Here is a 27,998-nt window from a genome sequence, read left to right as displayed (position 1 = left end):
CCTAGATAGACTAACTTGCTGATTTTCATCATTTCCACCTGGCTTTCATACCAGGCCTCAGTAATCCATCTTCAGCTCTAACTTCCTTCCTTCCCACTCTATCTAGCTCAGTTTTTCTCACGTTTCAAGTAATAGCCAATACACTAGGAGACCTCTGGATTCTTCTTTCTCCAACCTCTGAACCAGAACCACTCCCCATTACCCACCTCCGTCCGCTTGATCTTGTTATTTATCCAGCCAGCCAGCCAACAGATATTTTCTGTTCATCGACTTCACTTTCAGGCTTGTGTGGGTCAGACCCATCTCTGACTCAGTGTCCCCTGGAACCCCTGGGCAATCCCCTGGAGATCACTGCTGTCTCCTCTTGACCAGGGACTCCAGGCGAAGAGGGTTGGTTGAGAAGGAGGACTTTCTTGGTGCCTCCGCCTGTCTGCACCTCCTCCCTAGCCCCAGTCAGGGTATCCCTAGGGGAGGGGGGCTGCAGAGCTAAGAACTGCTAATGAAGCCGCAGCCAATTAACGCCCAGGCCAGGGTTGGGGGCGGATAAAATTAGCAGCCAAGGCTGCAGGAGGGAACTGAAGGCGGGGGTGGAGAGGGTGGGCAGCTGGCTGAAGGGGGCTGTTTGCTGGAGGCTAGCAGCAGCGACGCGGCCCCGCCCTCGTCCCTTCCCCCACCCCCTTATCCCAATGCTCCCTCCCTCCCTTATCGGTCTGCAAACTCAGCACCCACGAAATTAGGAAGGAAAAGGAAGATCGATGACTCCAGATGCCGCAAACACCGTTCCCCATCCCCTCCCAACCGGCCACCTCCCTTCAGCCCCGCGGAGCTTAGCAGGTTGTCAGCGCTCTGCCTACCTTGTCCCTGCATTTTCATCCCATTCAAGGTCTTATAGCTCCTTTCCCAAGAGTCGTCCCAAATAGACCGCGGTAAGCCCCACTTAGGTTTAACCTCCATCCTGTTACAGCTTCCCTTCGCCCCCCTCAGGAAGGAGAATCCCCACCTTAGGCTGGGCTCCTACCGGAAGGGTCACACTCATCACCTTTTGATTCAGGCTTCATGGCTGGTTCTGTCAGTCTTTGCCACAGTTTCCCCTAAAGCCACCAAGGGAGAAGATCCTGGTCCGGCATCTACTAGATAGAAACCCACACCTGTCCTCCTCCCCCTTTCCTACAAAGGTCTCACACAGACGTCTATTGGATTTCACTTTATTTTGTTCCCTTTCCCGTTTGTTTTGGCGTAGAAAAAAATATATATATATATCACCGAGAGGAAGGAAGGAGCCAGAGAGGGCAGGTGGAGCTGGATTGCAGGGACGGGAGGGAGGCGGGCAGAGCGCAGGGAGCCGGCTGAGGCCGGATCAGTTCTGCTTCAACAAGGTTGTGAGGACTACAGGTAGAAAGGAAGGGGGTAGGAAGGGGCTTTTAGGCTTTTACAGTCTTCACTGGGGCGGGGTGGAGCAGGACAAGCGCTTCAGGGATAAGAAAGTCAAGGGGCAGATGAGGGTGCCAGGCCAGGTGTCATTAAAGCTGCGGGCAAAGGGAATGCTTACCCTAGGGCCGGGGTTAAAAAAGGGATCCAGTGCAGAAGAGGTCCCTGGGACCGCCTCCAAGTCCCGCCTATTTGGGGGCTGTGCTCTAATATCTCCACTTTAGGGTACAGCTGAGAGGGCTGCCCCAGCCTCATGCACTCTCCACAAGGAAAAGAGGAACCAGGCCGGATGATAGTCCCTGGGAAGGCTGTTTCCCTCCGGCCTCGCCCCCAGTGGAAGAAGTGGATGCTGCCACAGGAGCGATGGGGTACAGGGAGGGGTTCCACCTAGCGGCTGGGATCTGGTGGGAAGCTTGGGGGGGGGGAAGGGAGGAGGCAAGGGCGCTATCCAAAGTAGGGGTGCTCACTCTGGAAGTTATAGTCTGGGCACACCTTCTGCACCAGTTTGTAGTCAAAGCTGAGGAAGGAGACGAAGATACAGATGACTTTGAAGGGTTTGGCACAGAGCCAGGCGGCCTGGCTTTGCGTGTGCTCAGTGAAGCACACCTGCGACGGGTCGTACAGGCACGGGCGGTGCTTGCGGGCTCGGTTTGTCTTCTCATACTCCACGTGGCAATTGAAAGCGCGTGACTCTTTGGCCCCCGGCACTCCCAGCGCGCCCCCGAGTGGGCCTGCCAGTGCGCCGCCGAGGGTACCCCCAAGCCCCGGCCCAACCGCCGACGCCGCCATCCCAAGAGGGGGCCCCAGCCCAGGAAGCACTCTTTCCAGGGCCAAGGTAGACTGCAGAGGGTGGGGGGCAGGCCCAGGCAGCCAGACGCCCCCGAACTCGACGCGCTTGGAGGGCGGCACAATACTGACGCTGAGGTTGCCCAGGCTGGACGAATTGTGGCGGAAATACACGCTGAAGGTACCGTTCACATGGTCCACGATCTTGCCAGTCACCAGCAGCGAGAACTTGAGGGTATGCACCCTAAAGTAAAAGTCCCCCCAGCCGAAGATTTTTTTGGCTCGGGCCGCTTTGATGGAGGGCTTCCTCTTGGTGCGCCGCGCCGGTGGCCCCCCGGCCGCCCCGGCCCGGGCCAGCGCTCCGGTGTGGTTAGCCGGCCAGGCCCAGCTCCAGGCGCGGGTGGTGCCCAGGCCATCAGAAGACCTGTGGGCCGCGAGATGTTGGCCAGGGGCGCCCCCTCCGGCCGTAGCGGGGCGCAGCTCCAGGTATTGAGGTCTTCCGGACTCCGCTATCTGGCCACTGGCGGCCTGTGTAGAAAGAAAGACGGGGAGAGACGCTGGATTGAGCCCTGGCCACCCCGCCTGAGCCCTACCCAGTCAGCCCCTTTCTACAGAAGCTAAAAGACCACACACAATCGCGCAGTCCGCAGCTGGTGGCTGAGTGCGCATTGGAGTAGACCTGCAGCATTTTCAAGCTCCGTGACCTTGGTCAAATCACTTCATCTATCTGGACCTCAGCTTCTACATCTGTGAAATGACCTATAATCCTTGGGTTCTTACATAGCTCCAATGTGGGCCCCAAAGCCAAAGCCAGTGTGGACAGGAGGAGGAATGGATCCCTTTTCCTTTCCCCCTTAGCCTGGCCCATGCATAGTTCTGAGTTGAACTGGACAAGCGAGGTTGTAGCCACATCAAGTCACATCCAGCCACAAGAAAGAGACCGGAAGGCCTGGCTCTGCCAGTCTAGAGTCCCCATCCAGGCCTCAGCTCGAACTGTTCTAAGGGGAGGCACCCCTGAGAACTGGTTAAGGTGAAGATCAGAGCACTGGTTGTGGGTTGAGGCTTGAAGGAGACTGGAGCACCCCTCCCTGTCCCTAGCACTCCTGCACTGGTGGAAGCCGCCTGGCAGCCTTTTCTGAGGGGCTGGAGGAGCCACCCCATCCGCACCATCATCTCTGTGTGTCTCAGGTGGCAGCTGGTGGGAGACAGCACTGGGCGCTAGTACAAGATGGATCGAGAGGCGGGAGCGGCTGGGCCAGGCATGGGCCATCAATTATCTAGGGGTGTGGGGGGGGTGGTGGCCTGGAGTGAAGTAGATGGGAGAAAGCGAGAGGAAGAAATATGGAGATGCTGCTGGAGCGGGGAGTGGGAGGGAGGGGAGCAGAGCGTGTCAGAGTGTGTCAGTCAGACTGTGCTAGCCACCACCGTACTGTTCCGTGTGGCCCTGACTACGTACAGGTCCCATGGGAGAGGCAGTTCTCTGTGTGTCAGTCTGGGGTGCTTGTGTTTGTTAGCCTGAAATGGTGTGTGTATGTGCATGTGTGTGTGTACCCAGAGTAGCTCTTCATGTTCCTTATGGAATAGCTTGTACATGCGTCAGTCTGTGGTGGTTGTGTGTACAGCTGGAATAGTTTGTGTCTGTATGCCTGTATATATCAATCTGAGGAGACTGTGTGTATGTGTGTGTGTGTGTCTCTGTGCACACTCTGATTTGTGGTGTCTGCATGTCTGTTGTGTTAAGTTTTGGTGGCTGTGTATCTGTCCCTGGGTTGGCTGTGTGTGTGTGTGTGTGAATTTGTGATATTTGTGTCTGTGTGACTGGTGGTTTGGTGTGCCTGGGTTGGCTGTATGCCTGTGTATAGCGGTCTGAGGGTGGCTGTGTACAATTGTCTGGAGATGCCACTTTTTTTTTTTTGTGAGTCCCTGTCATCCTCTGTCCATGTGTTAGGCTCTTTCTGAAGGGGGTATATCCACTTGATAGAACAAGTGTGGTCTAACTGTGTTCCCACAGGAGTGTGTGTATACACATATGTGTGTAAATTGTATATGAATGATCCCTAGGGGAGGCACACCGGCCTGCAGGTTGAGCTTTGGCTAGATAAGAGGCCTGGTAGTACACCCCCTCTGTTTGCACATACTGTGCCTACACACTGTGTCCACAGGGACAGGCACAGCAGAGCCAAGCTGCTAGGCTAGAATCTCTACTGCCTGGTCGAGGTCCCTGCAGCACTGCGATCCTGGGTTATTAATGCTGCCGCCACCCGCTCGTCATACATATTTATTGCCCCCCTTATTCTTCCTTCCATCCAGCCCTCCTCCCAGCCCAGGTGAGGGAGGTGGGGGTGGCAACAGTGATTGACTCAGACAGACAAGCTTGAGCTGGCATCTAATACTGGGGAGGGGGAGGGCTGGAGAAAGGGGTCCCAGAGAACAGTAGGAAGGAGAAGAGGCCCTGGGAAGTGGATCTGAGATCAGGAGAGGGCAATGAAGGAAGGAGCAGGTGAGACTTCCAAAGCCAAATAATGAGTGGTTGAACTGACCCCTAATCTCACCCCTCAGGACCCAACCCTACCCACCTCTCCAGGAGAGTCCAGCTATCCAAGTCCCTCCCCAAGCTGCCTGATCATCTAACCCCAAATGCCTCCAAATCACCTCCTCCTAACACATTCCAGCATCCCCTATGTCCTGTACCCAGCCTAGGACCTGGCCAAGGCTGGTCAGTCCACTGACTCTTCAGAAACAGGAACTGGGGAGGAAATGAAGTTTGGCAGGGCAGAAAGAGGTGCCAGGGTGTCGTCCCCCCCCCTGCCACCTCTGATCCCAGACAAATTGCTGTCTCTGCTTCTGTGATCCTGGCAAATCCCTAGGCTTTGGGCACTTGTACCCCCGCTCACTGCTGGAGACAGCCAGGATAAAAGAGAAGTTGGCAGGGGGGGCGGGAGGCGGCCAAAGCGACCTTGTGGGGGTTCGGACAGGGAGGGATGAGAGTCTGAGAGGAAACGAGCCAAGAAATGGGAACATGGAATAAAATAAAATAAAATCCTCCCTCCGGCTTCCTTGATCACTCGTGTTCACTCGCTCTCCCTCCCTCTCTTGCTCTCCCTCTTTCACTGTTATTCCATCTCTCTCTTCTCTTCCCACTCTTCTCTCAGTCTCTTTTGGGCTCTCAGCTTCTTCCCCCCACTCTGTCTCTAATTTCCAGCTTCCGGGATTCTGTTTTCCCCGTTTCTGTCTGTCTAACTGTGGCTCTCTCCCTCTGTCCTTCAGGTTTTCTGTCTCCAGTAGTATGGGTGGGGGAGCAAGGTAATAAGGAAGCTCCTCTTTACCAGAGCGCATCCCTCCCTCTACCACTGCTGAGGGTTGGAGCAGGGTGTCGTCCAAGAGTGTCCCCCTTGCTCCAGAGCTGGCTTAATTAAGCTAATTGGGCGCAGTGACATTTGCAGAGGGGAGAGACTAGTATGGCTGGCTGTCGGTGGGGGTGTGTGGAGGTGTGTGGTAGCTGGGGAGGGGGTTCTTCAGCAAGCTCTTGCAGGTGGGAGCCGAGCCAGGAGTGCTTTGCCCCCAGGGCAGCAGGCCCACGCACCTGAGGGGAGTTGAGGCCACCTCTTGCTGCTGAACGAACTCCACTGGGGAGGGGAGGTGGGGCTCTTAAGGGATGGGACAGCTGGCAATGGGGGGAGGATCCAGCTGCAGGCCCCCCAGCCGCATTGCAGGGTGCACCTCCCTGGGGCCTCCAGACTAGTCTACTGCTTCTCTCCTGCCGTCGGTCAGGCGGAGTGCTGGGGATTCGACAGGGGGAGGGGACAGAACCCTGTGTTTGGGGAAGGAACAGTTCAGGACTGCTGGGTTGGGTTGGGGAAGAGAGAAAATAGCATACTGAGCCCCTGCACATAGAAACAGGCAAGGACACTGCAGTCAGGGCGGGGTGAAGTCTGGCTGGGAAGCAGGGATAAAGATGGGGGGTGAAGACAGAGGTGGGTGGACAGGACTGGCTAGGGCGAGGATTGGGACAGAGATGGACGGGGACTGGGAATGGAGACTGCAGGCACAGGCATAGGGTGCAGAGATGAGGATGCAGCAATGGGAAGACATGGGGATATTAGAAATGGTGGACAGACATTGGGCAGAGACATGGATGTATCCAGTGGGGAGGGGACCAGAAGAATAAAGATGGGGTATAGAAGAATGGGAGCCATAATGGGACATGGGTGCTGGATGAGGGGTGGGCATTGAGGACAGGCAGGAATAAAGAGGCACAAAGACTGGGAGATAGTAATAGGGACAGGATGGGGGCAGAATAGAAATGGAGAAAGAGGGATGGTTATTAGGCAGAAACGGATGCTCATGGATGCAGAGACCCAGAGATGGAGATGGGGGAAGCCACTGGGGGACTGGAATAGGAAATAGGGGACAAGGGAAATGATTGGAGACATGGACAGAGACAGGAGCTGAGGACATGCGTGAGAGAGAAGCCAGAGGAAAAGGTGGAAGACCAGGTGGGATCAGGCTTTGGGAGGGGGGGCCAGGCAGGTGGAGGCGAATCTATCGGTCCAAACCCTACTACTACACCGTGCAAGGTGGGGCCTGCTGGTAGGTAGGGTGAGCTCTGCCCTTGGGCCGCGCGCCCCCTCCCCCTCAGCCCCGCCTGCTCAGGGCCTGCCGCGCAAGGCTCACCGTTATCTGAATTTTGATTTTATTTTATTTTATTTTATTTCCCTGCTTCCTAGAGCTGGCGCAATCCCCCCGGGAACGGCTGCCCCCCGCCCCCCGCCCCGCGCCTCACTTTATTATTGCAATAAATGTGCCTATAAAGGCACCGGCTCCAGGGCGCGGTGGGGGTGGGGGGGAGCCGCGGAGCGGGGATGTAATTTCCCGAAGCCGGAGCCGGAGGGGGAGTGGGCGGGGTGGAGGTGGAGGAGGGGCACGCGGGGGAGAGGGGAAGACTCTCCAATTTCTAGCTCTGAAGGCCGCACTCCCTGCTCCTCATCCAGGCTCTTCTGTTGGTTGCAACACACGCCCACCCACTCCCCCTGTTCTTGAACCCTAGGACCCCCTCCCCCATGACCCAGCCCCAGGCTCTTTTAACCTGTCCTGTTTGCGTTGGCTCACCTAGAGTTACAGGGGCTCTGTCCAAAGTCCCCTATCCCCTGGCCAATTACTCCATCGCTGACCTCTGTGAATGCCCCTTCACTTACCTGCTGGCCCCTCCCCAATTACCAGGTCTTTGGCTCAGTGCCCCCTCCTTGTCTTGCTTCAGTCCTTATTACCTTTTCACCAGTGACCCTTTCTTAGCTCTCTTAAGTCCTCACCCACCCCAATCCATGACCCTGGAAATGCTCCTTTCCAAAAGTACCCTTCCTACTCAGGACTCCGGGCTTCAACTGCAGGCTGTGGCTCAAAGTAACTGTCACAGTAGACCCCTCCCGTGTCCTTGGCCCAGCTGCAGCCCCTGATTACCCCCAAATCCCTGTCAGCAGCTCAGTGCCCTAGCTGGGGCTGTGCGTGCCTAAGTGACCCAGCCAAAGATTAGTTGGGGGAGCTCGAGGAGGGTAAGGAGGTAGGAGGTGGTGGCTGGACCAGGGTGTAGCTAGTCAATGCTGAAAGACTCGCTTGTGCCTAATCCTTCCCTGAGGCAGGATAGAGCTGAAAGTTCCCACAGGGCCCTGTCCCTGCCCTCCCCCAGCTAATTAGCAATTAGTGATTAGTGATTAGTGACTATTGATCGCCTGCTGCTTCTCCCAGTAGGCAGCTGCTTTGGCAAGGGGTGGGGAGACTGAGATAGAGAGTCGGGTGCACGACTGTGTTAGAAAGATCCTGAAGCAGCCAGGCCTGCGGAGAGGCCAGAGCCCTAGGGGCTGCGGAAGCCAGGAGTCTTGGCCCTGAGAGGAGACCAGGTGCCTAGAGCAAGGAGAGAGGCAGAGAACTCCTAGAGGAAGGCAGCGCTGGTATCATTTGGTGGTTAGGGTTGCCCAGAGATCGTCTTGTAAACTGTCCCCACCGGTCTCTCACCTAGTGTCAGCCTCACCTTTTGCCCACTCCCAATTGGTGGCACTGAGACATCCCCGAATGTGTGTGCGCACACTCACAAGCCACATTCAGATCTGTGAACATAGCCTGAGGCTCACAACCCCATGTCCACACTCAACTGCACTCAAACCCACAATCACACAGATACACACTCACAAATCCCAGACTCATATATAGACAACACATGCGCCCCAACACATAAATGCACCAGAGATCCTATGTGCACACACCCTACTCACAAGTGCACACAAGCACACACAGATACAGGTACTTGAACACACAAACACTTCTCTTTGCATACCCCCATAGAGTTATATGTATTCACACACCCACATTGTGTGCACACACATCATACACAGATGCTCACATGCACACAAGCTGGACTAAATGGCAGATACGCTCTCCCCTGCTGACTCCAATACAGAGGCCCCCACAGCTGCAGCTCACATACACTCAGATCCCATCGCTTATATCCTCACTCTCTCCCTCAAGTCTTCACCAGATGTTTCATTCCCCTTCAGGGGGCAAAGGAAATTAAACCAGATCTATCCACAGGGGAGCTTATTTGATGGGGAGAGTGGAGAGGAGTGGTCAGGAGGCAGGCAGGAGGAAGGCAGGAGGACTAGGACAGTGCCATGCCTCTCTCCTCTTCATACATCATGGTGGTGGGTCTGGCCCCCCTCCTGTAGTCCTCTCAGGGTAGAGCTGGGCAGCAAGTCTGAAAGAATCTCCTGCTATTAAAAGCAGTTCTCATGGAGGGGGTTCCTCTGCCTACCTTCCAGCCCCTCAAGGTCACCAGACAGATCTGGAAGAATCAGGGAGTTCTAGCCTATGCTAGCTCACTGGGGCAGCCCCTGCCCTGCTGGAGTTGCTGAGGGCCACTGGGCTGGGCAAGGGGGATCCAAGTGTCACAGGGAGAAATATTCCCCTTCCACTCTGTAGGGATTGGGGTACAGGGAGTGAGGACTTAGTGAGCCATCTCCTTGGCCCCAAACTAGGTAGGTCACAGTTGAGGTGTGGGAAACAGGGAAGCCATGGGCAAGAGTCTGATGGAAGGAGATGGGAGCCAGGGTCCAGGCCCTGATTGTGGGACACACTCCAGGACACAAATAAGTGCGCTGTGAAACAGGCACTTGCACTCACCCATGCAAAGCCAGCATCTCCACGGACACACCAACATACACACACACCCTTGGGCCCCAGTGCTAAACATCTGGGCCTAGCTTTCCTGGACACATGCGTGCACACAGGTACTCACGTTGACCCACAGCTCCACACCAGCACATATGAGCACACTGTGAACATAAGCTGATGCTTCCAAGTCTAGAGGCAGGCAGATCAAGTCTGGGCCCCCTTATCCTCTGGGTCCTCGCCCAGGAACCTCAGGGAAAGAAGCAGCAGAGAGAGATGGGGGTATGGGGGAGAGACTGCCCTTCCAGACTGCACCCCCCCATTAGCAGGGCGCGAGAGGGGGTGTGTCTGTGAGGTTGTGCAGGGGAGATGGTGTCTCCGCGGGAAATGTGATGGGAGATTGTAGCCAAGTTCAGCCGTGTCTGTGTAGGTCCGTGTGTGCGCGTGTGCCTGAGCCGTGTATGCTCTAAACACTGAGCCTACGTGGCATTGTGACAAGTGCAGAAAAGAGAAATGGGGAAGACGGGGTGTGTATGTGGGGGGAGGGTTTGAAGGCTGGAAGGACAGACAGACGGCGAGCAAGGTTGGCGCGGAAAGACGGCAAGGCTGACACCCTGCTGGCTTGTCTGTCTGTCTCGCACTCCCGCTCTGTCTGGCGCACTCGCAGGTCGCGCTTCGTCTCCTCCCTCGCCGCGCCCGAAGCCGGATCCGAGCCGGGCCTCTACCAGGCACCCCCGCCAACCCTCAGCCAACTTGCGCTGGGAGAGTGCCAGTCCCGAACCCGGCAGTCTGTCCATCCGCGTCCCTCACACCGCGCAAAGTTGGGACGTTTGGAGCTGGGGGCGTAGCGGGACAGGCGCACGGAGCCCCTCGCACTCTGGGACCTTCGCGTCCAGGACCCCCGCGCTCGCGCCTCAGCACTGCCACCCTTACCTTCCTAAGGAGCCATGGGCCAAAGAGCAAGAGGAGCCATTCCGGGAGCAGCCGCATCTTCCCGGGCAGCCGAGCGGATCGGGCAGGGCGGGTCCTGGGCGGGCGGGACTGGGAGCCGGGGGCTGGGCTCTCCGGGCTGCGGGCCGGTGGGGTGGCTGCCGGAGCGACGGGAGCAGGCGGCGCGGCCCGCGGACTGAGCAAGAGGAGCGGAGCGCGGCGCTGGGGGCGGGGCGCGGGCGGGGGAGAAAGTTGGTCTGACTCCCGAGGGCGGGGGGGGGCGGGGCTCCGCGGCGCTCCAATCCCGGCCGCGCCCCGCGCGCCCCCTCCCGCCCAGCTGGGGGCACGGAAGGTGACTTTCACCCCGACACGCCCCAGACACGCCCCTGGCCCAGGTGCGAAGCGGAGAGGGGTTGAGGGCTCCGGAGAGGCCAGGTCTGCACCACGAGGAACAGGGCAGGGCGTGGGGCTCGAGGCGCTGGGACTGTGCGTGCGAAGAGGGCACCGCGGAGCAAGAGCCGGGCGAGGCTTGTCGTCGTAGCAGGGCCAGAGTCCCTCGAAGCCCTGGGCCCCTTTTATGCTTCGGGTCGAGGTGGGTCCCGGGGCAGGAGCAGGGCAGGGGCCAAGGTGAGGGCGGGCGGGGCCTCCGGCGACTGCCGCTGCGCGGCGCTGACGGGGATGGATGGGCGCCCCGCGGCTCATTCGGCCCGGAGATGAGAATCATTGATCACGGACGGAAACCCCATCACGTCTGTCAATAGAGCTGACAAACGGCACCCGCCGCCCCGGCTACCGCCCCATGGCACCTCTGCGGTCTCAGGACCCCTCAGATAGACCAGCCACGTTCACCCTTGCCCCTCGCCCCCCACTGCTGACCCCTGAGCGGCCCAGTGCCGCCCGGCTAAGCTGGGCAGGAAGTCTCCCTTAGTGCCATCTGCCCAGCCTCTTGGTGCAATCTCTGTCTCTTCCCTCCCACTGTCCCATCTTTCACCTCCACCTCTTCTTGATTCTTGTCCCCTTCCCTGTCTCTGTCCTTGTCTCTGTCCCCAGCTCCAGCCCTGTCTCTGTTCCCATCCTTGAGGCTGTTTCTCCGTCAGCTCCCTCCTCCGGCTAGTCTCTCTTCCCTGCCTGGGGAGTCTTCAGCTGTCAGCTGTTGCTATGCACTGAGGCTAAGGCTGAGGTTGTGGTATGACCAACAACCTAGACAGTGAGAGATAGGGACAAGCAAAGAGATAAAGACAGACCCATACCTAAGACAAGAACACACACACACACACACACACACACACACACACACATACACACATACACACACACACCTTCAGACATTTGCAGGGCCCTGACACAGCAGAGGTGAGCACACATGCAGAGCAAAATACATTCACACAACACAGACTAGCATGCACAGAGATAGGTGCACACCTACAGGCACACAAACACACACAGATGGACACACTTGATTTACACACACCTGAGAGCACCCCAGTGACAGAGATAGACAGATGCATGCTTGCACCAAAAGACAAGCACACCCAGCCAAGTACTGCGAGCACTCTCCCATCTTCTCTTGGCAGAGAGGCAAATATCCAGAGATGGACACACACACACACACACACAGGTGTATGGCTGGTATGCTGGCACTGGCAATCCAAAAGATGGCTGAGGCATATGCAAAGAAACAATCACATACGGGATGTCACATACACACACACAAAAAAGGGTCAGAGAAAGGACAGAGATGCTGAGATAATGAGGCAGACATAGTGACACTCTTGAGACAGAAGCCGGGAAGCAGGGACTTGGGTGCAGTCAGAGCAAAGAGGAGAGAGGCAGGAACGGGAAGAAGCATCCAGGTCCAAGGCCAGTTGGCCACAATCAGAATTCTGGGCCCTAGGCCCAAGCACAGGCTACTTCAGCAGTGGATAGGAACAGTGGGCATCCCCAGGCCTAAGGTGGCCAGGAGACAGAAGCTAATGACTAACGTCTTGATCTTCAGGAGCCTTGACTCACCCCATCACTTCTCCTTTTGCTAGTTCCAGATCACCCCATTCTCCCTGTTACACATGTATGTGAGTACATGCAAGCATGCACAAACACACACATCTCAGAATCTTTCATTTTTCATTCAGAGGCTTCTGCACACATCTCAGAATCTTTCATTTTTCATTCAGAGGCTTCTGCCCCTGGGTCCTCTCCCTTCTGGTGGACCCTCTCCTAGCTGTCATCGTGACCAGCAAGTGGGAGAATGCTAACCAAAGGGGTGAGCCTTCTAAACAGCAGCTGGGGGCCCTTCTTGCTCTGCCCAGGATCTTGAGGCGACAGGCAGAGAATCAGTGACTCCCGGGGGGCGCCAGATGTACTCACTGGCAGAGGGAGGGTTTGAGGGGGCGGGGCTGCTGGTGGTGGGGAACAGGCTGCTGCTTATCCTGAAACCCTGCACAGACCCCTCCTCAACACACTAATTATGCAATGCACCCCCCACCACACCCCCAGCCTCTCACTTTCTTCCCTGGGGCTATTTTGCCACAGCTCCTCTACCCAATGCCAGCACTATAGGACTGCAGATGCCACCTGGTGGCCAAATATGGGCACAACCCCTATCACTCAGCAATCAAGGACATCCCTTTTTCCCAGCAGGGCTGCTCACCAGAGCCCTAGGGGTCTTGGGAAGTCAGAAAGATCTGGGAATAGGCTGGTGATAAGAGGGAAGGGTAGGGCTTTTGTTTCTAAAGGTGCCTAGACCCATAGGCTTCCCCAAGGAGGAGGCCAGGGAGGGATACCCTGCGGAAGCTGGGAGGGGGAATGAAAGGCAGCCCTGTCCCCTTGGGAGTTGGGTAAGAGATCTTCAGTATTTGCAGCCACTCTCCCTGCGTTCATATTTGCTGTGTGAGGAGAGTAAGATTTTAATCTTTTCTCAGTCCTGGACAGTGTAAAGCAGTGTGACCTTCTGCAAGAGGTCTCCTCTCTAGGTAGGTATTGAAGTAGATCTAGGACAACTCATATGGTCTGTTTTTTCCAGTCAAGCACTGCAATGTCTGAAATGGCTGGTGAACTGAATCTGTTGGAGGCCAATGGGCCTGGAAAAATTGGTCTTCCCAGCTCTCCTTCCCTCTAGCTCCCCGCCACCTTCAATCTAGGATTTTACTCTTGGCATCTGATTAGTCTCTGTGAAGTAAGATGTCAATGTGTCAAGAGCAAACTTGGGCAGAAGAGTGGTAGGGCACCATTCTGAAGGTCTGGTCATGACCCAATGTATTCATTTCTTCTGGTGGGAGTTCTCACTGTGAGAAACCAGATTGGGGCAGGAGGGGTGGTGGTGTTCAGTGGAGGTGATAATGCAGAGAAAAAGATCACTAAGTTAGTGTGGTAGAGCCAGAGGAAACACGAGATCCAAAGAGGCAAAATCATCAGCTCAAGGTCACACAGGGGAAGTAGGTCTTCCCCTGCTAAGTCCAGTACCACCCCCTTCTCCTGCCATAGCAAGGTGAAGAGAAAGGGGACTTGGGAAGAGAAGGGCACTGACCTAGGGACTTTCAGGCCTGCCTCCAGCACAGAGTAGGGCTCCCTCTGGTGGCTGAAGGAGGCAAGCACAGCCCCAGCTCCAAAAATTTCAAGATTCCAGGCAGACACAGTGGTTTTTCTTATCTTTTTTTTCTTTTTTACAATTTTATTTATAACAATATCTGTGTTATTTAGTTGTAAAGGAATTCAGCAAAAATTATTAAAACGTTCATGTCCCCAAAACGGGGCTGCCCGCTTGCCCTTCCTTGGTGTGTCCCACCTCCTCCTGGTCCCCAGGGGAGGGGAGGCTGGGGGATTGTTACCAAAGAAACTCTCCAACCCCAGGAACCATGGTGGGGACACTAGAGACTGGAGGGCCTGTCTGGAAGGGATATTGAACATGGCCATCTCAGAGATACCCCTAGAGTGGGGATGGGGCCTGGGGTGACTTCCCTCAAGATGAACTAAAAAACTCCATTCTTTCCTTCCTACCTCAGCAGAGCCAAATCTTCCAGACAGGGGCAACAAAGAACTCTCCCTCCCTAGAATTAGCCCCCAGGGATCTGGGGGTGGGGAAGGGTAGGGGTGAGAGGGGAGAGCCTTGACAAAGTGTCTCGTACAGGGGGAGGCTATACCATCAGCTCTCCCAGGGGTGCATTTTGGTGGGAAGGAAGGAGGTGGGATCCCTTATACCTTTTGAGCTGCAGGGGCCCCTAGAACCCTCCCTGAACCCACCCCAAGGCAGCATGGGGGCGGTGCTGAGGAGCAGGCAGGAAGGAGGAGAATGGAAAGAGATAATACTGTGCTCGCTTGCTCACTCACATATAAAAAGTAATTCCTTCATTTTTACATTTATACATCTGGCAGGGCCAGGAAGGGGTGGCTGGGGAGGGGGCTCACTGAAGGACTTCTCTGGCAGGGGGCTCTCTGGGGGGAAGTCTGTTGGGGCAGGGCCCTATGCCAAGGGGTCCCCTAGCTCATCCTCAGGTCCCCGACCCAGGAGTTCTCTCTTCTCATCTGTGCTGGCCAGAGAGTGGCGGCTGCCATGGCCTCCCATGTAGAGTGTGGCATACACAGGATTGGTGAAGTTGGTGGGCTGCAAAGCAACAGAGGGTTCAGGTGGGGCTCAAGAACTGGGCTCTGTGGCCCAGTTTACCCTTATGCCCCACCTCCATCCCATCATCTAACCCAACACCCTTAGGCACTCTGTCTTGGAAGCCCCTCCTCTGTCTTCCACGCACCTTGTCAGGGTCCAGGGCAAAGTCAGCATCCAGGAGGCCCCCGACATCATCAGGGTCTCCACCTTCATACATCTTATAGGTGGGATTCCCAATCTCTACATTCATGGCCCCATTTGTCATCCGCTGGTGCTGGAAGCCCTTAGCCCTGAGGAGAGGCAGGAGTCTAAGGGGACAGAGATGCTGATAGGGGCAGGGAGGGGAAGTGGGGCTGGGAAGGGGAAGGGCAGGGGAGAGAGGGTTGTAAAATAACAGCCAGAAGGTTCCAGACTCCCAGTGGCTCACCCTCGGACTCGTCGCTTATACCAGAATACAACTCCAGCCACTAGAAGCAGCAGCAGCAACAACAGCAGTGGGATCAGGATGGAAGCCATATCTGGAGGGAGAAGTTGGGAAACTGAGTCAGAAGACAGAAGTCCCAGGAAAGCAGGAGGCACAAAAACCCTGCTCTAGGTCCAGGCAGCCCTGCTTGCCTTCCCCTCCACCCCACATCACCACCTACGTCCAGGCTGCTGTTGGCTGACGACCTGTTCTTCACACCGGGGTCCTGTCATGTGGGGTGGGCACCTGCAGGTAGGAGGGGAGAGCTGAGAGGCAGGACCTCTGGAGCCACTGCTACCAAGGAAACTGAGTGGGCCCACAGGAATCTGAAGGTCATCCTGCTCAGATTTGAGGAAGGGAGGGACAACTGACACCTGGGTGAGGCTCAGGCCCTACTCACTGGCACTCTGGCATCATCTTGCTGTTCATGGTGCAGGAGCCACCATTACTGCAATGGTCAACACAGGTCAGACAGCTGGGGGCCACCCGGCCATCGGTGCAGCTGCAGGAAGGAGTCAGAAGCTGAGGCTGGGGTTGGCCGAGGGGTGTCTGATGCTGAGGAAAGAGACAGGCAGGGTGGGGGGCATATGGATGGGACAGGGCAGAACTGTAGAGGCAGGGTACAACTCACTTGCAGGTGACATCCCCAGTCTGCTTGTTAACCACGCAGGCTCCTTGGAGACAGCGGCTGCACTTGTTCACCTCACACCTTGGTCCCTCAAAGTAGACAGTGCAGCGGCACTGCCGGGAGCCATCGGCAGCCATCTGGCACGTGCCAAAGTTCTCACAGTAGCCGGAGCACTGCCCTGTGGTTGGGTGGGAGAGAAAGTGCCTCAAGCCCCACCTTTATGAGGGTCCTGGGGAGCATCTTGGGGGGAACCCCAGGGTCCTCCTTCAGCGTTCCCTGCTGCCCTCAGGTCACAGGCTCCAGGGCACAAGGAGTCCATGAACACTCTGGCCCTTGCTTACATAATCACGATGCCAGGGGCTCACTACCTCAGGGAGGTGTGCCAAGGCTGTGGGCACCACAAGCATCCTGAGCCTGGCTCAGCTGCGTGTGGCCTCCCTCTCCAGAGCTCTCCCCCACAGCTCCCAGCTCCTCTCTCCTGGGGTCTCAGATCTCACTCACGGTACTGGCAGCGGTCACCCAGGAAGCCAGGTAGGCATCGGCACTGGGGCTGGTTTCCCTGGTTGACGGTGCAGGTGCTGTTGTTGGCACAGTAGCCCGCACACACCTGCTGGGTGCATTTGGGGCCCGTGAAGCCTGTGGGACACCGGCAGGTGGGCATGCCTGGTGGGAGAGGATGTGTGAGTGGGACTATGGCCCTAGGGGCCACTTGGCTTTACAGCAGAGAAACAGAGGCAGATACCAGAGGCATTGGATGCTGGGGTTGTAGAGAGGAGGCTGAGGCTGGGTGAGGACAACCAGTTGGGGCATTTGTCTATGGCAGTGCCAGTGAGGTGGCAGCCAGGGACAAGGGGCAAGGAGCAGTTCTGGTAGGGGGCATACCAGATGGGGAGGCAGCACAGGTGCCCCCATTGCGGCAGTGCTCCCAGCATTGGTCCAGCTCACACTTGTCGCCTGTGTAGCGGGGTTGGCAACGGCACTTGGGCTGCCTCCGTGCATTGAGAAAACAGCTGCCACCATTGAAGCACTGCAGGGTGCAGGTTCCAGGCCGGGGAGCTGTAGGAGGGGCTCATCAGGGGCACAGTCCGGGTAAGAAGAGGAGGAGTGGGCAGCAAGGGTAGGGAGTCAGGGGTCACAGGAAGGAGGGTCCTGGGCCACAGGATGGAGTGCTGGGGAGAGGTGTGAGCCTACCGTCTGGAGGAGGTGTTGGAGAGGGCACAGGCACACAGGTGCCATTGTCCAGCCGTTTCCCATTGGGACAGGTGCAGACAGGCCCACTGGGGCTCAGCAGGCAGAGCCACTCACACTTCTTGCGGTCGCAGGGATTGGTCACTGGAGGTATGGGGGGGTGGGTGCTGAGCCTTTTGAACCCAGTGCCCTGGGCCTTCCCTCCCCGCCCCCTGGGCTCCCCTTTCCCCCACCTTCAGGCTGCTTATGCTGATGGTACAGGACCACATCAGAGGCATGGCTCAGGCCCCCTGTCAGGTTGATCAATGGACTGTGCCCAAACTTATGGATTTTGAAGACACGATTATTGATGTAGGTGACGCCATAGATGTAATCCTCAAAGACATCAATGCTGAAGGGGTGACTTAGGCCTTGGGGAGGAGGTGGAGACAGATGGAATCAGAAGGGTACTCAGGCCCTGGACCCATTCTCCAGGACACTGACCCCCCTGGCTGTCAGGCACCTCAAACTCAATACATCCAAACCCTCATTCCCCCCACCTGTTTCTTCTCCTGTGGCCACTACTGGCAAAAAGTTCCATCACCCTAAGACTTCTTTGATCATGGTTGACTTTGGTTTCTTCTCCCCACATTTGCCCTGTCCCTACTGCCACCCCTGCTGGCTCCACACAAATTGATATTTGTGAATGGACAGGTGGGCCAAGAGTCAGAGTGGGCATCGGGCCTGCGGTATTGTTGGGGGCCAAGCTGATGAAGCATGGTAGTATTACAGTGAGGACTCTGGGCTCAGCAGGGAGGCCTGGGTGACCAGGGCTGGGGACCAGGGTGGCTGCTGGGCTCCAACCTCGTTTGCTGTCAGCAGCCACGATGGGGTCAGTGCCATTGAGCCGGATGCTGCCGATGACTGAAAGCTTGGCATCTGCCCAGTACAGGCGTTCATTGTGATAATCCACAGCCAGGCCTAGGGATGGAGCAGAGAATTCTGTGATGGCTCAGTCTCTGCCACAGCAGGTTGGGCGCAGAAAGAACTGACTTGGCGTTTGAGACAGTGCCACCCTGCTCACATGACCACTCCAAATCACTCATTTGAGAAAAGCTTTCATAAGCCCTGGGCCCTATCCCAGTTGGAGCCACTCTTCTCCCTCATGTTTGAGTGACTTCAGTGCTCGCTGGGCTCCCATGTCCTGCCCCTGCCCCTGTCCCACGGACCTGTGGGCCACTGAATGTTGTCTTGCACGAGTGTCTCCCGAAGGGTCCCGTCCATCGCTGCCGTCTCAATCTTGGGGTGGTTCCCCCAGTCTGACCAGTACATGGTGCTGGGAAGGGAAAAGGTGTGGGAGTGGTTAGGGTGAGAGGAGGCAGGCTGAGGTGGGACAGTGGGTGCCTGGCTTGGCACAGGAACTGCTGAGTATTGGGAGGAGGATACTCTGTCCTCTTCCTATGAAAAGCACAGGAGAAGACAGCTTCTGACCAGGCTAATAATCGTCTACTTTAAAACCACAATGTGCTGAGACAGTGGTGGTCTGAATTGGCAGAGCTGTTCTTTGAAGTAGAGAGATACCCAGAACTTGGTCGCCCATGACAAACAAGTGGAGGCCAGACACCTACCCAAGCAGGCCCAGCTTAGAGTCCCTAGCAAAGGCAGCACTGGGGAGAGCTGGGGCTGGAGCAGCCTGGAAGTCCATGGGCCTTAGAAGGACTCTGCCTTCCAGCTAGTATGTGGATGCAGGGACCCCACCCTCATCCTGGAGGCTTTCTACCACAGCCCACATGCCTCCCCCTAGGACCCTTGCCCACCCCCTCAGCGGGTCCACCACAATGGCATGGGGCTCGTCAATCATGCCAGAGATGAGTGTCTTGCGGTTTTCGCCCTTCATCTGTGCCACCTCAATCACATCTCGGCCTGAGTCAGTCCAGTACACGTTCCCGGCCACCCAGTCGATGGCGATGCCCCTCGGCATCTTCAGCCCTGAAATCTGAAGGGGGGTGTCATAGGTTCAGGGATCCCTGCCCCCTGGGCCTGCCAGCCTGCTCTTATGATGACATCATCCTGAACTAATAGCCAGTCCCCAGGCTTTAAGGAGACTCAACTGACAGTTTATGTGCCAGATTAGGAAATTTCATGTTTTGTCAGTTAATCTTCACTTTTAAAAATTCTATGAGATAGATATTACAATCATTTTTGTTGCTGGGGAGCAAACCCAGGGGCTCACTTGTGCTAAGCACATGCTCTACCACTGAGCTAGGATTTTTTGGCCGGGTGCTGGTGGCTCATGCCTGAAATCCTAGCTACTAAAATGGCAGAGATCAGGAAGATCGTGGTTTGAAGCCATCCCTGGGCAAACAGTTTGTGAGACTATCTCGAAAATACCAAACACACACACACACACACACACAGAAAAGACATTAAAATTTTTTTGGATAGGGTCCTGTGTTTTTGCCTGGGCCGGCCTGGACCCCTAGCTTCCTGTTTATACTTCCCATGTAGTAGGAATGACAGGCATGTAACAGCATGCCCAGCTTATTGGTTGAGATTCAGTCTTGCTAACTTTTTGCCCATGCTGGCCTTGTACCTTGATTTTCTTGATTTCTGGTTCCAAAGGAGCTGGGATGACAGAAGTGAGCCACTGAGCCTCGCCTATTATCTCATTTTCTTGATAAACAAGGTGAGGCCCAAAGGGGTTAAATAAATTGGCCAAGATTGACACAGGAGGTGGCAGTGATGATCAGGAATCAAAGTGAACTCTGATGCTGAGGGCCAGTCTGCCCAGGTGTTCTGGCTGCCACGTGGCAGAGTCAACCACAGGTAATTCCTCCTGCTCTGTCTACCTGTCATCCATGCCTCTGAACACAATCCTGACTACTCTTGCCTTCTAATCTCACCCTCCCACTGTCCTTTTCAAGTTCTGCTCTGCACTGTCTGCTTCATGGAGCTCTTTTTTTTTTTTCTTCCAGTACTGGTACTTGAACTCAGGGCCTATACCTTGAGCCACTCCACCAGCCCTTTTTTTGGTGATGTGTTTCTTTTGAGATAGGATCTTTCAAACTATTTGCCTGGGCTGGCTTCGAACGATGATCCTTCTGGTCTCTATCTCCTGAGTAGCTTAGGGTTATAGGTAAGTCACCAGTGCCCAGCTTCATGGAGCTCTTTCACCCAGTCTATGTCAGGATGGGAGCTTACATTGAGATGGGTGACACCCCGGTCGATCTGTCGCCGGTGACGGTTCGAAGTGGTAGGAGGTGCAGCAGGTGGCAGGCTTCGATAGGAGATGGTGCCTGTGTGCCAGTTGGTCCAATAGACGCGGCCAGCCTTGACATGGACATCCATGGCATCAATGCGGACACTCTCATCACCCTGGAAGGCCTGCTCATAAGCTGAGTGGGGGTGCCCAGGGAACAGGCTGCGGATTTCATTGTCATCAGCAATGTACAGGACCTGGTACTCCGAGCCTGGAGGGGTAAGAGACTGGATGTTAGATGGGGATGAAGGGTGGGGGCAGGAGGCCAGGCCTAGTGGCTGGGGCTGTGGAATGTGGGGTCTGGTGCCAGGAGGAGTGTGCCCCTACCTCCACACAATATCCTCCATCCCAATCTTCAGGCCATCTGCTCCAGATAGAAAGTGTGCCCATCCCCTCAGTGTTGGTCCTGAGGGCTCTAGTGCCAGCCTCTGAACAGCCCTCTCTCCCAACTGAGCTGATCTAGGTATAACCTGCTCCTTCTGCCCCTCCTGCTCCAGGACTTCTGCCTCCTCAAGGCCTCCGGTCGGCACCACCACACTCTGCTATATCCTGCCCAATTAGTGCCGGGGGAAGCACATGCATGCGGGCTGTATGTGCACAGCATGCAGGGGCGTTGGTGTGAATGGACATGAGAGCACCCTGCAGTATGTGTGTATGTGCACCCTTGAGCACGCATGATATGTGTGTGCATGTGTGTGGCAGTGTCTGCACACTGGCATATGGAAGGGCAGATGGGGCACATGTGACAGTGGAAGTGGGCCACCGTGCTCTCATCCTGGGAGTGGTGGGAGAGGAGGCACATTGTTGTGTGGGAGTGCTGCCCGCACTGAACTTCTCCAGATAGCCAGCCCCAGGACCTGTGCCCGCTGCTCATGCCACTCTGCCCGGGATGCACCTTGGGTGTGGGGGTCCATGCCTGGGCGAGGGAGCAGGGAGGGAAATGTTCCGTTCCAGGCTGGCCCCATTTTCTGGCTCCACTGCCCTTCCTGTCCTCTCCCTGCTCTGGTACCTTCAGCCTTGCAGGTGTTGTGCGTCTTCATGAAGTTTCGGGCACAGCTGCAGAGGTGGCCACCCTTGGTGTTGTTGCAGAGCTGTGAGCAGGTGCCGAAGCGCAGGCACTCATTGATGTCTGGGGTTACATGGGAGAGTCACGGGATGTCTAGCAGTTGGGGATTTGTGTCCCCCACCCCCAGCCATCCTGCTTTCCTACCCTGGCATCCGGGCTGTCCTGGCACAGTGTGGAATCCCGAGCGGCAGGCACAGTAGGCAGCTTTCTCCGTACGCACGCAGCGGGCCTCATCCCCACAGATGCTGGCATTGGTGGCGCAGCTGGTCAGCTTGGGGTCTGTGGGGCACAAAGAGTGGATTCCCTCCCCTGAGCTCCTCCTCCCCAGTGCCTGCCCCACTTGCCTGCTTGCCTGAGGGCCTGCTCCTACCAATGCTGCAGTCTTCCTCATCAGAGCCATCACCGCAGTCGTCAAACATGTTGCAGCGCAGTGAGGAGGAGAGACAGCGCTGGTTCCGGCACAGAAATTCCTTCTTGTCTTTACAGTGGGGCGTCTGGGCCGTGGGGGGCTCTGGGGATGGTAGGGGTTTCAGGCCCTGGGTACTGAGCACACTGTCCCTCCTCCCACAGGGACCTGCCCCACAGATGCTGGTGGGTCCCAGCCTGGTTGGGGAGCTGGTTGAACATTCTGACTCCCAGTCTCTTCCTATAGACCTCGGGTCCTCAGGAAGCCTCCAGTGCCTTCCCCAGGGGCTTCTCTCTCTCAAGGAAGGGCCCTCAGTCACCCAGCAATGGCTCTCCCCTTCTGGGGTGAGTCCACTCCCCCTGCTGTATCCCAAGCTCCCCATCACTGCTCCCCACCCTGCCCCCACCCTGCAGCTCACCACAGTCCTCCTCATCAGTTCCGTCACCGCAGTTGTCAGTGCCATCACATTGACGCCCTATCCACAGGCAGACACGGTCATTCTTGCAACGGAAGGGTCGGTTGGGAGGGCACATGAACCGGGCTGCAGTGGCCAGGAGACAGGGGGTGAGGGGTAGAGTCCTGCCTGCCACGTGGGGACACAGGAGCCCCATCCCTGTCTTGGTGCCCTGCCCCTACCTGGACGCCACACCCTCATCCTGGAGCCCCGTTCCATCCCTCTCCTGTCCTGCCCCAAACCTCACCGCACTCCTCAGGGTTCTCATCTGAGTTGTCTCCGCAGTCATCCTCACCGTCACACTTCCAGGCCAGTGGCTTACACAGGGTGTTGTTACACTGGAACTCGTCCAAGGGGCAGGTCCGCACTGGGTGCCAGGAGGAGCAAAGTGGGGGAGAATGGGCCATGAGCTACAGGCTGCAGGGGGCAGGATTTTGTCCCATCCCTCCTTCCAGGTAGGGCTGAGGCCTAGAAGTCACCAGGGAACCAGTGGCCAGTGAATTGGACTCAGCTCTCCCGATTTTCTACCTGGTGAGTGAAGGGACAAAAATGCTTCCTCTGGTATTTAGGGGAGGAGAGGCAATTGTGGGGAAGTGTTCAGAGGGGTTTAAGGGGACTCTCACTGGTGGGTGTGACAGGGCACCTGGGCTGCCATGTTCCATGGCAGGTACAGAGGAATAGCAATGGGTAGAGGACCTAGATTTGGGTCCCTATCCTCAAGCCAGGAAGCATGCGCTCAGAGTTGGGGTGTCTGCTCTGAGCCCTAACTTTCTCTCTTGGTGGCCTTCACACTGCCCCCCTCTTGGCTGCTGAACCTAGGCAGGTCTGCTAGGGGTGAGTGCCTGCTCAATTGTTCTGGGGAAGGAAAGTGAGCAGGACTTGGCCTCTCCAGGCAGCCGACTGGGAGGAACCTAGGTTCCTAGGAAAGAACTGAGTGAACAACGGGGCCCATGACGGGATGGGAAGATGGTGGGAGGTGCTGAGAAGCCAGGCTGGAGGGGCTCACCGCCAGTGCCACAGGCTTCCTCGTCACTGCCGTCCATGCAGTCAGCATCTGCATCACAGCGCCAGCGCAGGGGGATGCAGTGACCACTCTTGCACTGGAATTGGTCCATGTCACAGCGGGGGGTGCAGTCTTTCTGTAGGCATGGGAGCCGGCAGCTGGTCAGCTCTAGGTACCCCATGGCCCCTGCCCTAACTCTTCTGAGCCCATCTTCCTTCCTTGTCATCTCCCTGCCCACCTCGTCTGAGCCATCAGCACAGTCATGATCCCCGTCACACTTCCAGCGTCCAGCGATGCAGCGCCCATTGGCACAGGAGAACTCACTCTCGGAGCAGGGCCGGGGAGCTGGGAAGGGACGGGGGAGAGACAGCAGGGTGGGCACAGGGACTCAGTCCTTGCAGCATCTCTAATCCTTAGAAGTGATACTCCTGAGCCCAAGGCCCATCTGTGTCCCTGAAGGCCACAGCTGACTACCATAATGACCGAGATGCTCAACCAATCCTGGGTTGGCTGCCCTCATGGGATGAGCCAGGTAAAGCGGGTGCTCACACTTACCCTACTGGGGACAGAAGCATGGGAGAGGGCACAGGTCTCTGGTCCTGCCCCAGGGCAGACTGTGTATGGGGAGGGTATGGGAGGGACAAGACTACTAAGACAAGCACCAGGTCTGGGAAAAGGCCAGTGAAGGACGATGGGCAGAGGCACAGCACGGGGATGGGTGGGCTCTGGGGCAGAGGCAGGAATGTGGCAGGAGCAGGGCACATCAGAGACACCTACCTCTGCAACCCCAGGAGGACAGTGTAAAAATGGAGAGAAACATGAGATGAGATGAAATGGCACAAACTCAAGTACATGACGTGGAGTGGGGTGGGGTGGGGTGAGGTGGGATGGGCTTCTGATTCCCTGCCCTGGGTGGTGGCCCCCTGCTAGCCCAGCATGGTGGCAGGAGGGGAAGGGGTGCTGAGGAGGGAGGTGCGTGGGCCTGAGGAAGGGCATGTGCTGGGCTGGGTGGGAACGTACTGCAGCTCTCCTCATCAGAGTTGTCCCCACAGTCATTGTCATAGTCGCACTGCCAGCGGCCAGGCACACAGCGGTTGTTCTTGCAGCGGAACTGGTATGGTTCACAGGTGCGCTCGTCTAGGACAGGCAAGATTGGAGGGCAGATGTGGGGTCAGTCAAGGCTGGAGTGGAGGTCAGACATCAGGGTCTCAATTGTGTATGGTTAGGATGGCAGGAGAGGGGGCTGGAGAGCACAGCCCGAGGAAGCTCAGCTTGGGAGCCCAGGCAGAGGTCTGACATGTGGAGTCTACAAGGAGGTTTGGGGCAGGAGAGACATGAGTGTGTGGGGAGGGCAGCCACTTTGGTGAGGAGATGAACAGATCCCCTAGTGTGGGCACAGAAAATTCCACACAGGTACATGCTAAGGTGTGGCTGGGGAAGGCACAGCAGAATTAAGGGGTGTTGGGCCCAGGAGATCTGTACTGGGGCCTTGCTGAGGCCTGGTCAGCGGACAGTCCAGATCTCTGTCTGCCAGTGGATGCCATGACATTCCTAATTCCCAGATCGCCTTCCTCCCGGAGTGGGGACTGGGCTCACCACACTCTTCCTTGGGCTCATCTGAGCCGTCCCCACAGTCGTCCTCTCCATCACACTTCCAGCGCGCAGGGATACAGCGGCCAGAGTCCTTGCAGCGGAACTCATCCACTCCACAGGTCATCTGGGCTGCAAGGGTGTGGGCACAGGTGAGGTGAGGCTGCTTCAGGAGCAGCCCAGGGATATGGATGGGGTATGTGTGCCTGAGTAGCAGTAGCAGCAGACACTGAAGGGGAGGGTGGCTCCAGGGGCACTAGGCAACTCACTGCAGTTAGCTGGCTCATCACTGCCATCCACACAGTCATTGTCTCTGTCACAGACCCAGACACGGGGGATACAGCGCTTGGTGATGGAGCACTGGAACTGGTTGGGGGCGCAGGTCACCTCAGCTGTGGAGTAGGCAAGAAAATGAGGACCTACCCTTCCATCTCCCTCCAAGGTCACTGTATTCTCCCTCTTCCAAGCCCTGACCCTGGTCTTGTTGGCAATTTTCTGAGAGGAACAGTTTATCTCTACTTTTGGTGTTTTTTGTTTCTGGATCTGCATATCTGCATACCAAGCAAAGCAGGATGTGATCTACAGTGCTCCTCTAATAAAGCTGAGTGCCTCTAGAAGAGGTGGGGAGCATCAGCATGCCCTGTGTTCCTGCCCCTCCCAGCACCCAGCCCTCCTGTTGTCTTGGACACTCACGGCAGTCCCTCTCGTCCTCGCCGTCTCCACAGTTGTCCTGCCCATTGCAGCGGAAGATGCCGGGAATACAGCGGTTGGTATTGGTACACTTGAATTGACTGGGCAAGCAGACGTGGATGTCTGGGGGTGGAAGGAGAGGAGGTGACTAATGGCAGATGGAGGACTTGGGGGCAAGGAGGGTCCCCATTCCCTCTTTGGGGAGGGTTTAGGGGCTTCAAGCAGCAGGGCTCCAGCCTGGAGAGAAAGCTGCTGCTGGCTGGAGTTTCCTTGTTCTCAAAACCCCTAAGTCCTGAGGAAGAAGGGTGGCTGGTGACTGGGAGCTCCATACCACAATTGGCCTCATCACTGTTGTCCTGGCAGTCATTGTCCCCATCACATATGAAAGCTGGGTTTGTACAGATGCCTGTTGAGCACTGGAACTGTCCTGGGCGGCACTTGAACTCGGCTGGCGGGGAGGGGAGGCTTCATGTCAGAAAAGCAGGGGGTGAGCAAGGCATGGCAGCCTCTGCCTCTCTGGTGGTCAGTGAGGACCCTCCTGTCACCCGCACCCTGGGCACTCACGACAGTCTGGAGGCTCATCTGAGTGGTCCCCGCAGTCATCCTCTGTGTCACACTTCCACCAGAAGGGGATGCACTTGTCGTTCTTGCACACAAACTGGAGGGCAGGTGGGGGAGAGGGGTTGGTGGGGGTCATGAATTTTTATTTTGAGGGGCTGGGATGTTTCAAAGAAGGGATGGGGTCAGGTGTTTTGGGGGGAGGCAGAGCAGGATAGGAAGTAGTGATGTGATCAGTGCAGGAAGGCCAGGTGAGGAGGTGTCTGTGTTGGGACAGTAGGGGAGGTCAGGGCTGGGGGAATTGGTGAGGTCATGGTTATGGTGTGGAGGTGTCTGTGTGTGGTGATGAGTATAAAAGTATTGCTGTGGGGAGACAAGAGGTAGGCAAGAAATGCAGGGGTGTTAGCATGGGAAACCGGATGTGTGAAGACATCAGAGTGGGTGTTGAGGTCCAAGGAGGACTGGGGGTATTGGCATGAGGGGATCGGGGGAATGAGGCAATGGCGAACAGGAATCGAGAGAAGAGCCTCACCTGACTTGCGGTGCAGTTGGACACGCAGGTGCGCCCATCGCCACCCAGGTAGAAGTTGGTGGGGCAGGCACATTTGTGACCTCCCCCAGGGGACAGCAGGCACAGGTTGCTGCAGCCACCATTGTTGACCTTGCAGGGGTGATTAGGCACTGCCAGGGAAAAAGTGGTTAAGGGGTAGCCTACTGGGCCTGGCTTATGATACCCAGGCTGCTGGCTTCTGGCAGTGAGGGCAGGATCTATTGGGAATGCTTTCTGGTCTCCTGAAGGCTGCCTGGCCCACTCTACCTTGGTTGGAGGCAGGGGGATCTAATTCTACCTCTTTTAGGAGGGAGCTGAAACCTGAGGCAGAAGAGGTTCAGAATCAGGCCAGGATTGAAGCTCATATCCTGCAACATCTGTGCCCTCCCTCACTATCTCTGTTTGCCTCCTGTGCCCCATCTTGGAGCTCTGCATCTAGACCTGCCCTTCTCTGGGCTCCCTAACTGGATTTAGGGCCTGGGTTGAACCCAGGCTGGCTGAAACTCCTGAGAGTCTGACTATACTAGGTTGCCATCCTCTGGAATCTCCTGGAGTCTGGTGGGAGAGGAGATGAGCAGGAACTCCAGATGAGACTGTGTCTTGACTCTTGCTGGGTCTCTATGCCTCTCTGGGACCCCTCGTGCTTGGCTGGCACTTTGCTGCTTCGATCCCTCACTAACTTACCGTCTGGCTGGCGCAGGGCGTGGAAGACATGCAGGTCCATGGGCCGGTGTAGGGTGCTGATAAGGAGTGTCTTGTTAGCACCTGTGGTCTTGTGGGCTCGGTTGATGGACTTTGTCTCCCAGTCAGTCCAGTAGACATAGTCCTCAAATAGGGTCAGGGCAAAGATGTGTGGGATGTCTTGGCTCAGCACTGTGGGGGCAGAAGACAGACACAGTAACAGTCAGCACTGAGTGCAGACTTGACCTCCTCAGCCCTATCACAACCCTGCAAAGTGGACATGAGCTCCAATTCCAGATGGTTCTGTGACTTCCCAGGGTTACATGGCCAATTAGTGGCAGGCTGTCCAACAGCAGGTATACTCTATAGTAGCATAAGGTTCCCTCAGGAAGTAGTATCTACTGTGGTTTCTCAGCCCCAGGGCTCCCGCCCACACTCCCTCAGGGCTGTCACCCTGAGCTCTACATAGTAAGGGCCTTTTTCTCTCCTGAGATAGCTGGATGGTGGCTTCAGGTGTGGGCCAGTCCAGAGGGAGCACCCAGGGTACGGTGAAACCCCACGCCCCTAATGTTCTTTTCTCCTAA

At 56.6% G+C, this 27,998-nt stretch overlaps 2 protein-coding genes across 2 annotated transcripts in view; both read right to left on the bottom strand.

Annotated features, from left to right (window-relative positions):
* Positions 1-1,732: 1,732 nt before the first annotated feature.
* Nxph4 (neurexophilin 4) lies at positions 1,733-10,479 on the bottom strand. The gene is made up of 2 exons (XM_020163191.2): positions 10,306-10,479; positions 1,733-2,742 (listed from the first exon to the last, which is right to left on the bottom strand). The coding sequence occupies exons 1-2, from the start codon at positions 10,360-10,362 to the stop codon at positions 1,873-1,875; spliced, it is 927 nt and encodes a 308-aa protein (XP_020018780.1). The 5' UTR covers positions 10,363-10,479; the 3' UTR covers positions 1,733-1,872.
* A 3,458-nt stretch (positions 10,480-13,937) lies between these two features.
* The window catches only part of Lrp1 (LDL receptor related protein 1), an 80,809-nt gene continuing 66,748 nt past the window's right edge, over positions 13,938-27,998 (bottom strand). The window contains exons 61-89 of the mRNA XM_020163252.2: positions 27,418-27,606; positions 26,716-26,864; positions 26,190-26,283; positions 25,957-26,073; positions 25,629-25,748; positions 25,205-25,327; positions 24,942-25,067; positions 24,366-24,482; positions 23,584-23,690; positions 23,349-23,481; positions 22,590-22,709; positions 22,307-22,429; positions 21,853-21,993; positions 21,627-21,761; positions 21,426-21,545; positions 20,359-20,627; positions 18,975-19,153; positions 18,387-18,493; positions 18,022-18,138; positions 17,412-17,588; positions 17,182-17,322; positions 16,873-17,046; positions 16,492-16,653; positions 15,994-16,168; positions 15,763-15,864; positions 15,544-15,608; positions 15,327-15,417; positions 15,045-15,189; positions 13,938-14,899 (exon numbers count right to left, since the gene is read on the bottom strand). Coding sequence (XP_020018841.2) covers positions 14,759-14,899; positions 15,045-15,189; positions 15,327-15,417; positions 15,544-15,608; positions 15,763-15,864; positions 15,994-16,168; positions 16,492-16,653; positions 16,873-17,046; positions 17,182-17,322; positions 17,412-17,588; positions 18,022-18,138; positions 18,387-18,493; positions 18,975-19,153; positions 20,359-20,627; positions 21,426-21,545; positions 21,627-21,761; positions 21,853-21,993; positions 22,307-22,429; positions 22,590-22,709; positions 23,349-23,481; positions 23,584-23,690; positions 24,366-24,482; positions 24,942-25,067; positions 25,205-25,327; positions 25,629-25,748; positions 25,957-26,073; positions 26,190-26,283; positions 26,716-26,864; positions 27,418-27,606 — 3,959 coding nt within the window. The 3' untranslated portion in view covers positions 13,938-14,758. The remainder of the gene's footprint in view (positions 14,900-15,044; positions 15,190-15,326; positions 15,418-15,543; positions 15,609-15,762; positions 15,865-15,993; positions 16,169-16,491; positions 16,654-16,872; positions 17,047-17,181; positions 17,323-17,411; positions 17,589-18,021; positions 18,139-18,386; positions 18,494-18,974; positions 19,154-20,358; positions 20,628-21,425; positions 21,546-21,626; positions 21,762-21,852; positions 21,994-22,306; positions 22,430-22,589; positions 22,710-23,348; positions 23,482-23,583; positions 23,691-24,365; positions 24,483-24,941; positions 25,068-25,204; positions 25,328-25,628; positions 25,749-25,956; positions 26,074-26,189; positions 26,284-26,715; positions 26,865-27,417; positions 27,607-27,998) is intronic.

The sequence above is a fragment of the Castor canadensis genome, chromosome 8, assembly GCF_047511655.1.
Source record: "Castor canadensis chromosome 8, mCasCan1.hap1v2, whole genome shotgun sequence".
Taxonomy (NCBI): Eukaryota; Metazoa; Chordata; class Mammalia; order Rodentia; family Castoridae; genus Castor; species Castor canadensis.
This window is presented reverse-complemented; position numbering and strand designations above follow the sequence as displayed.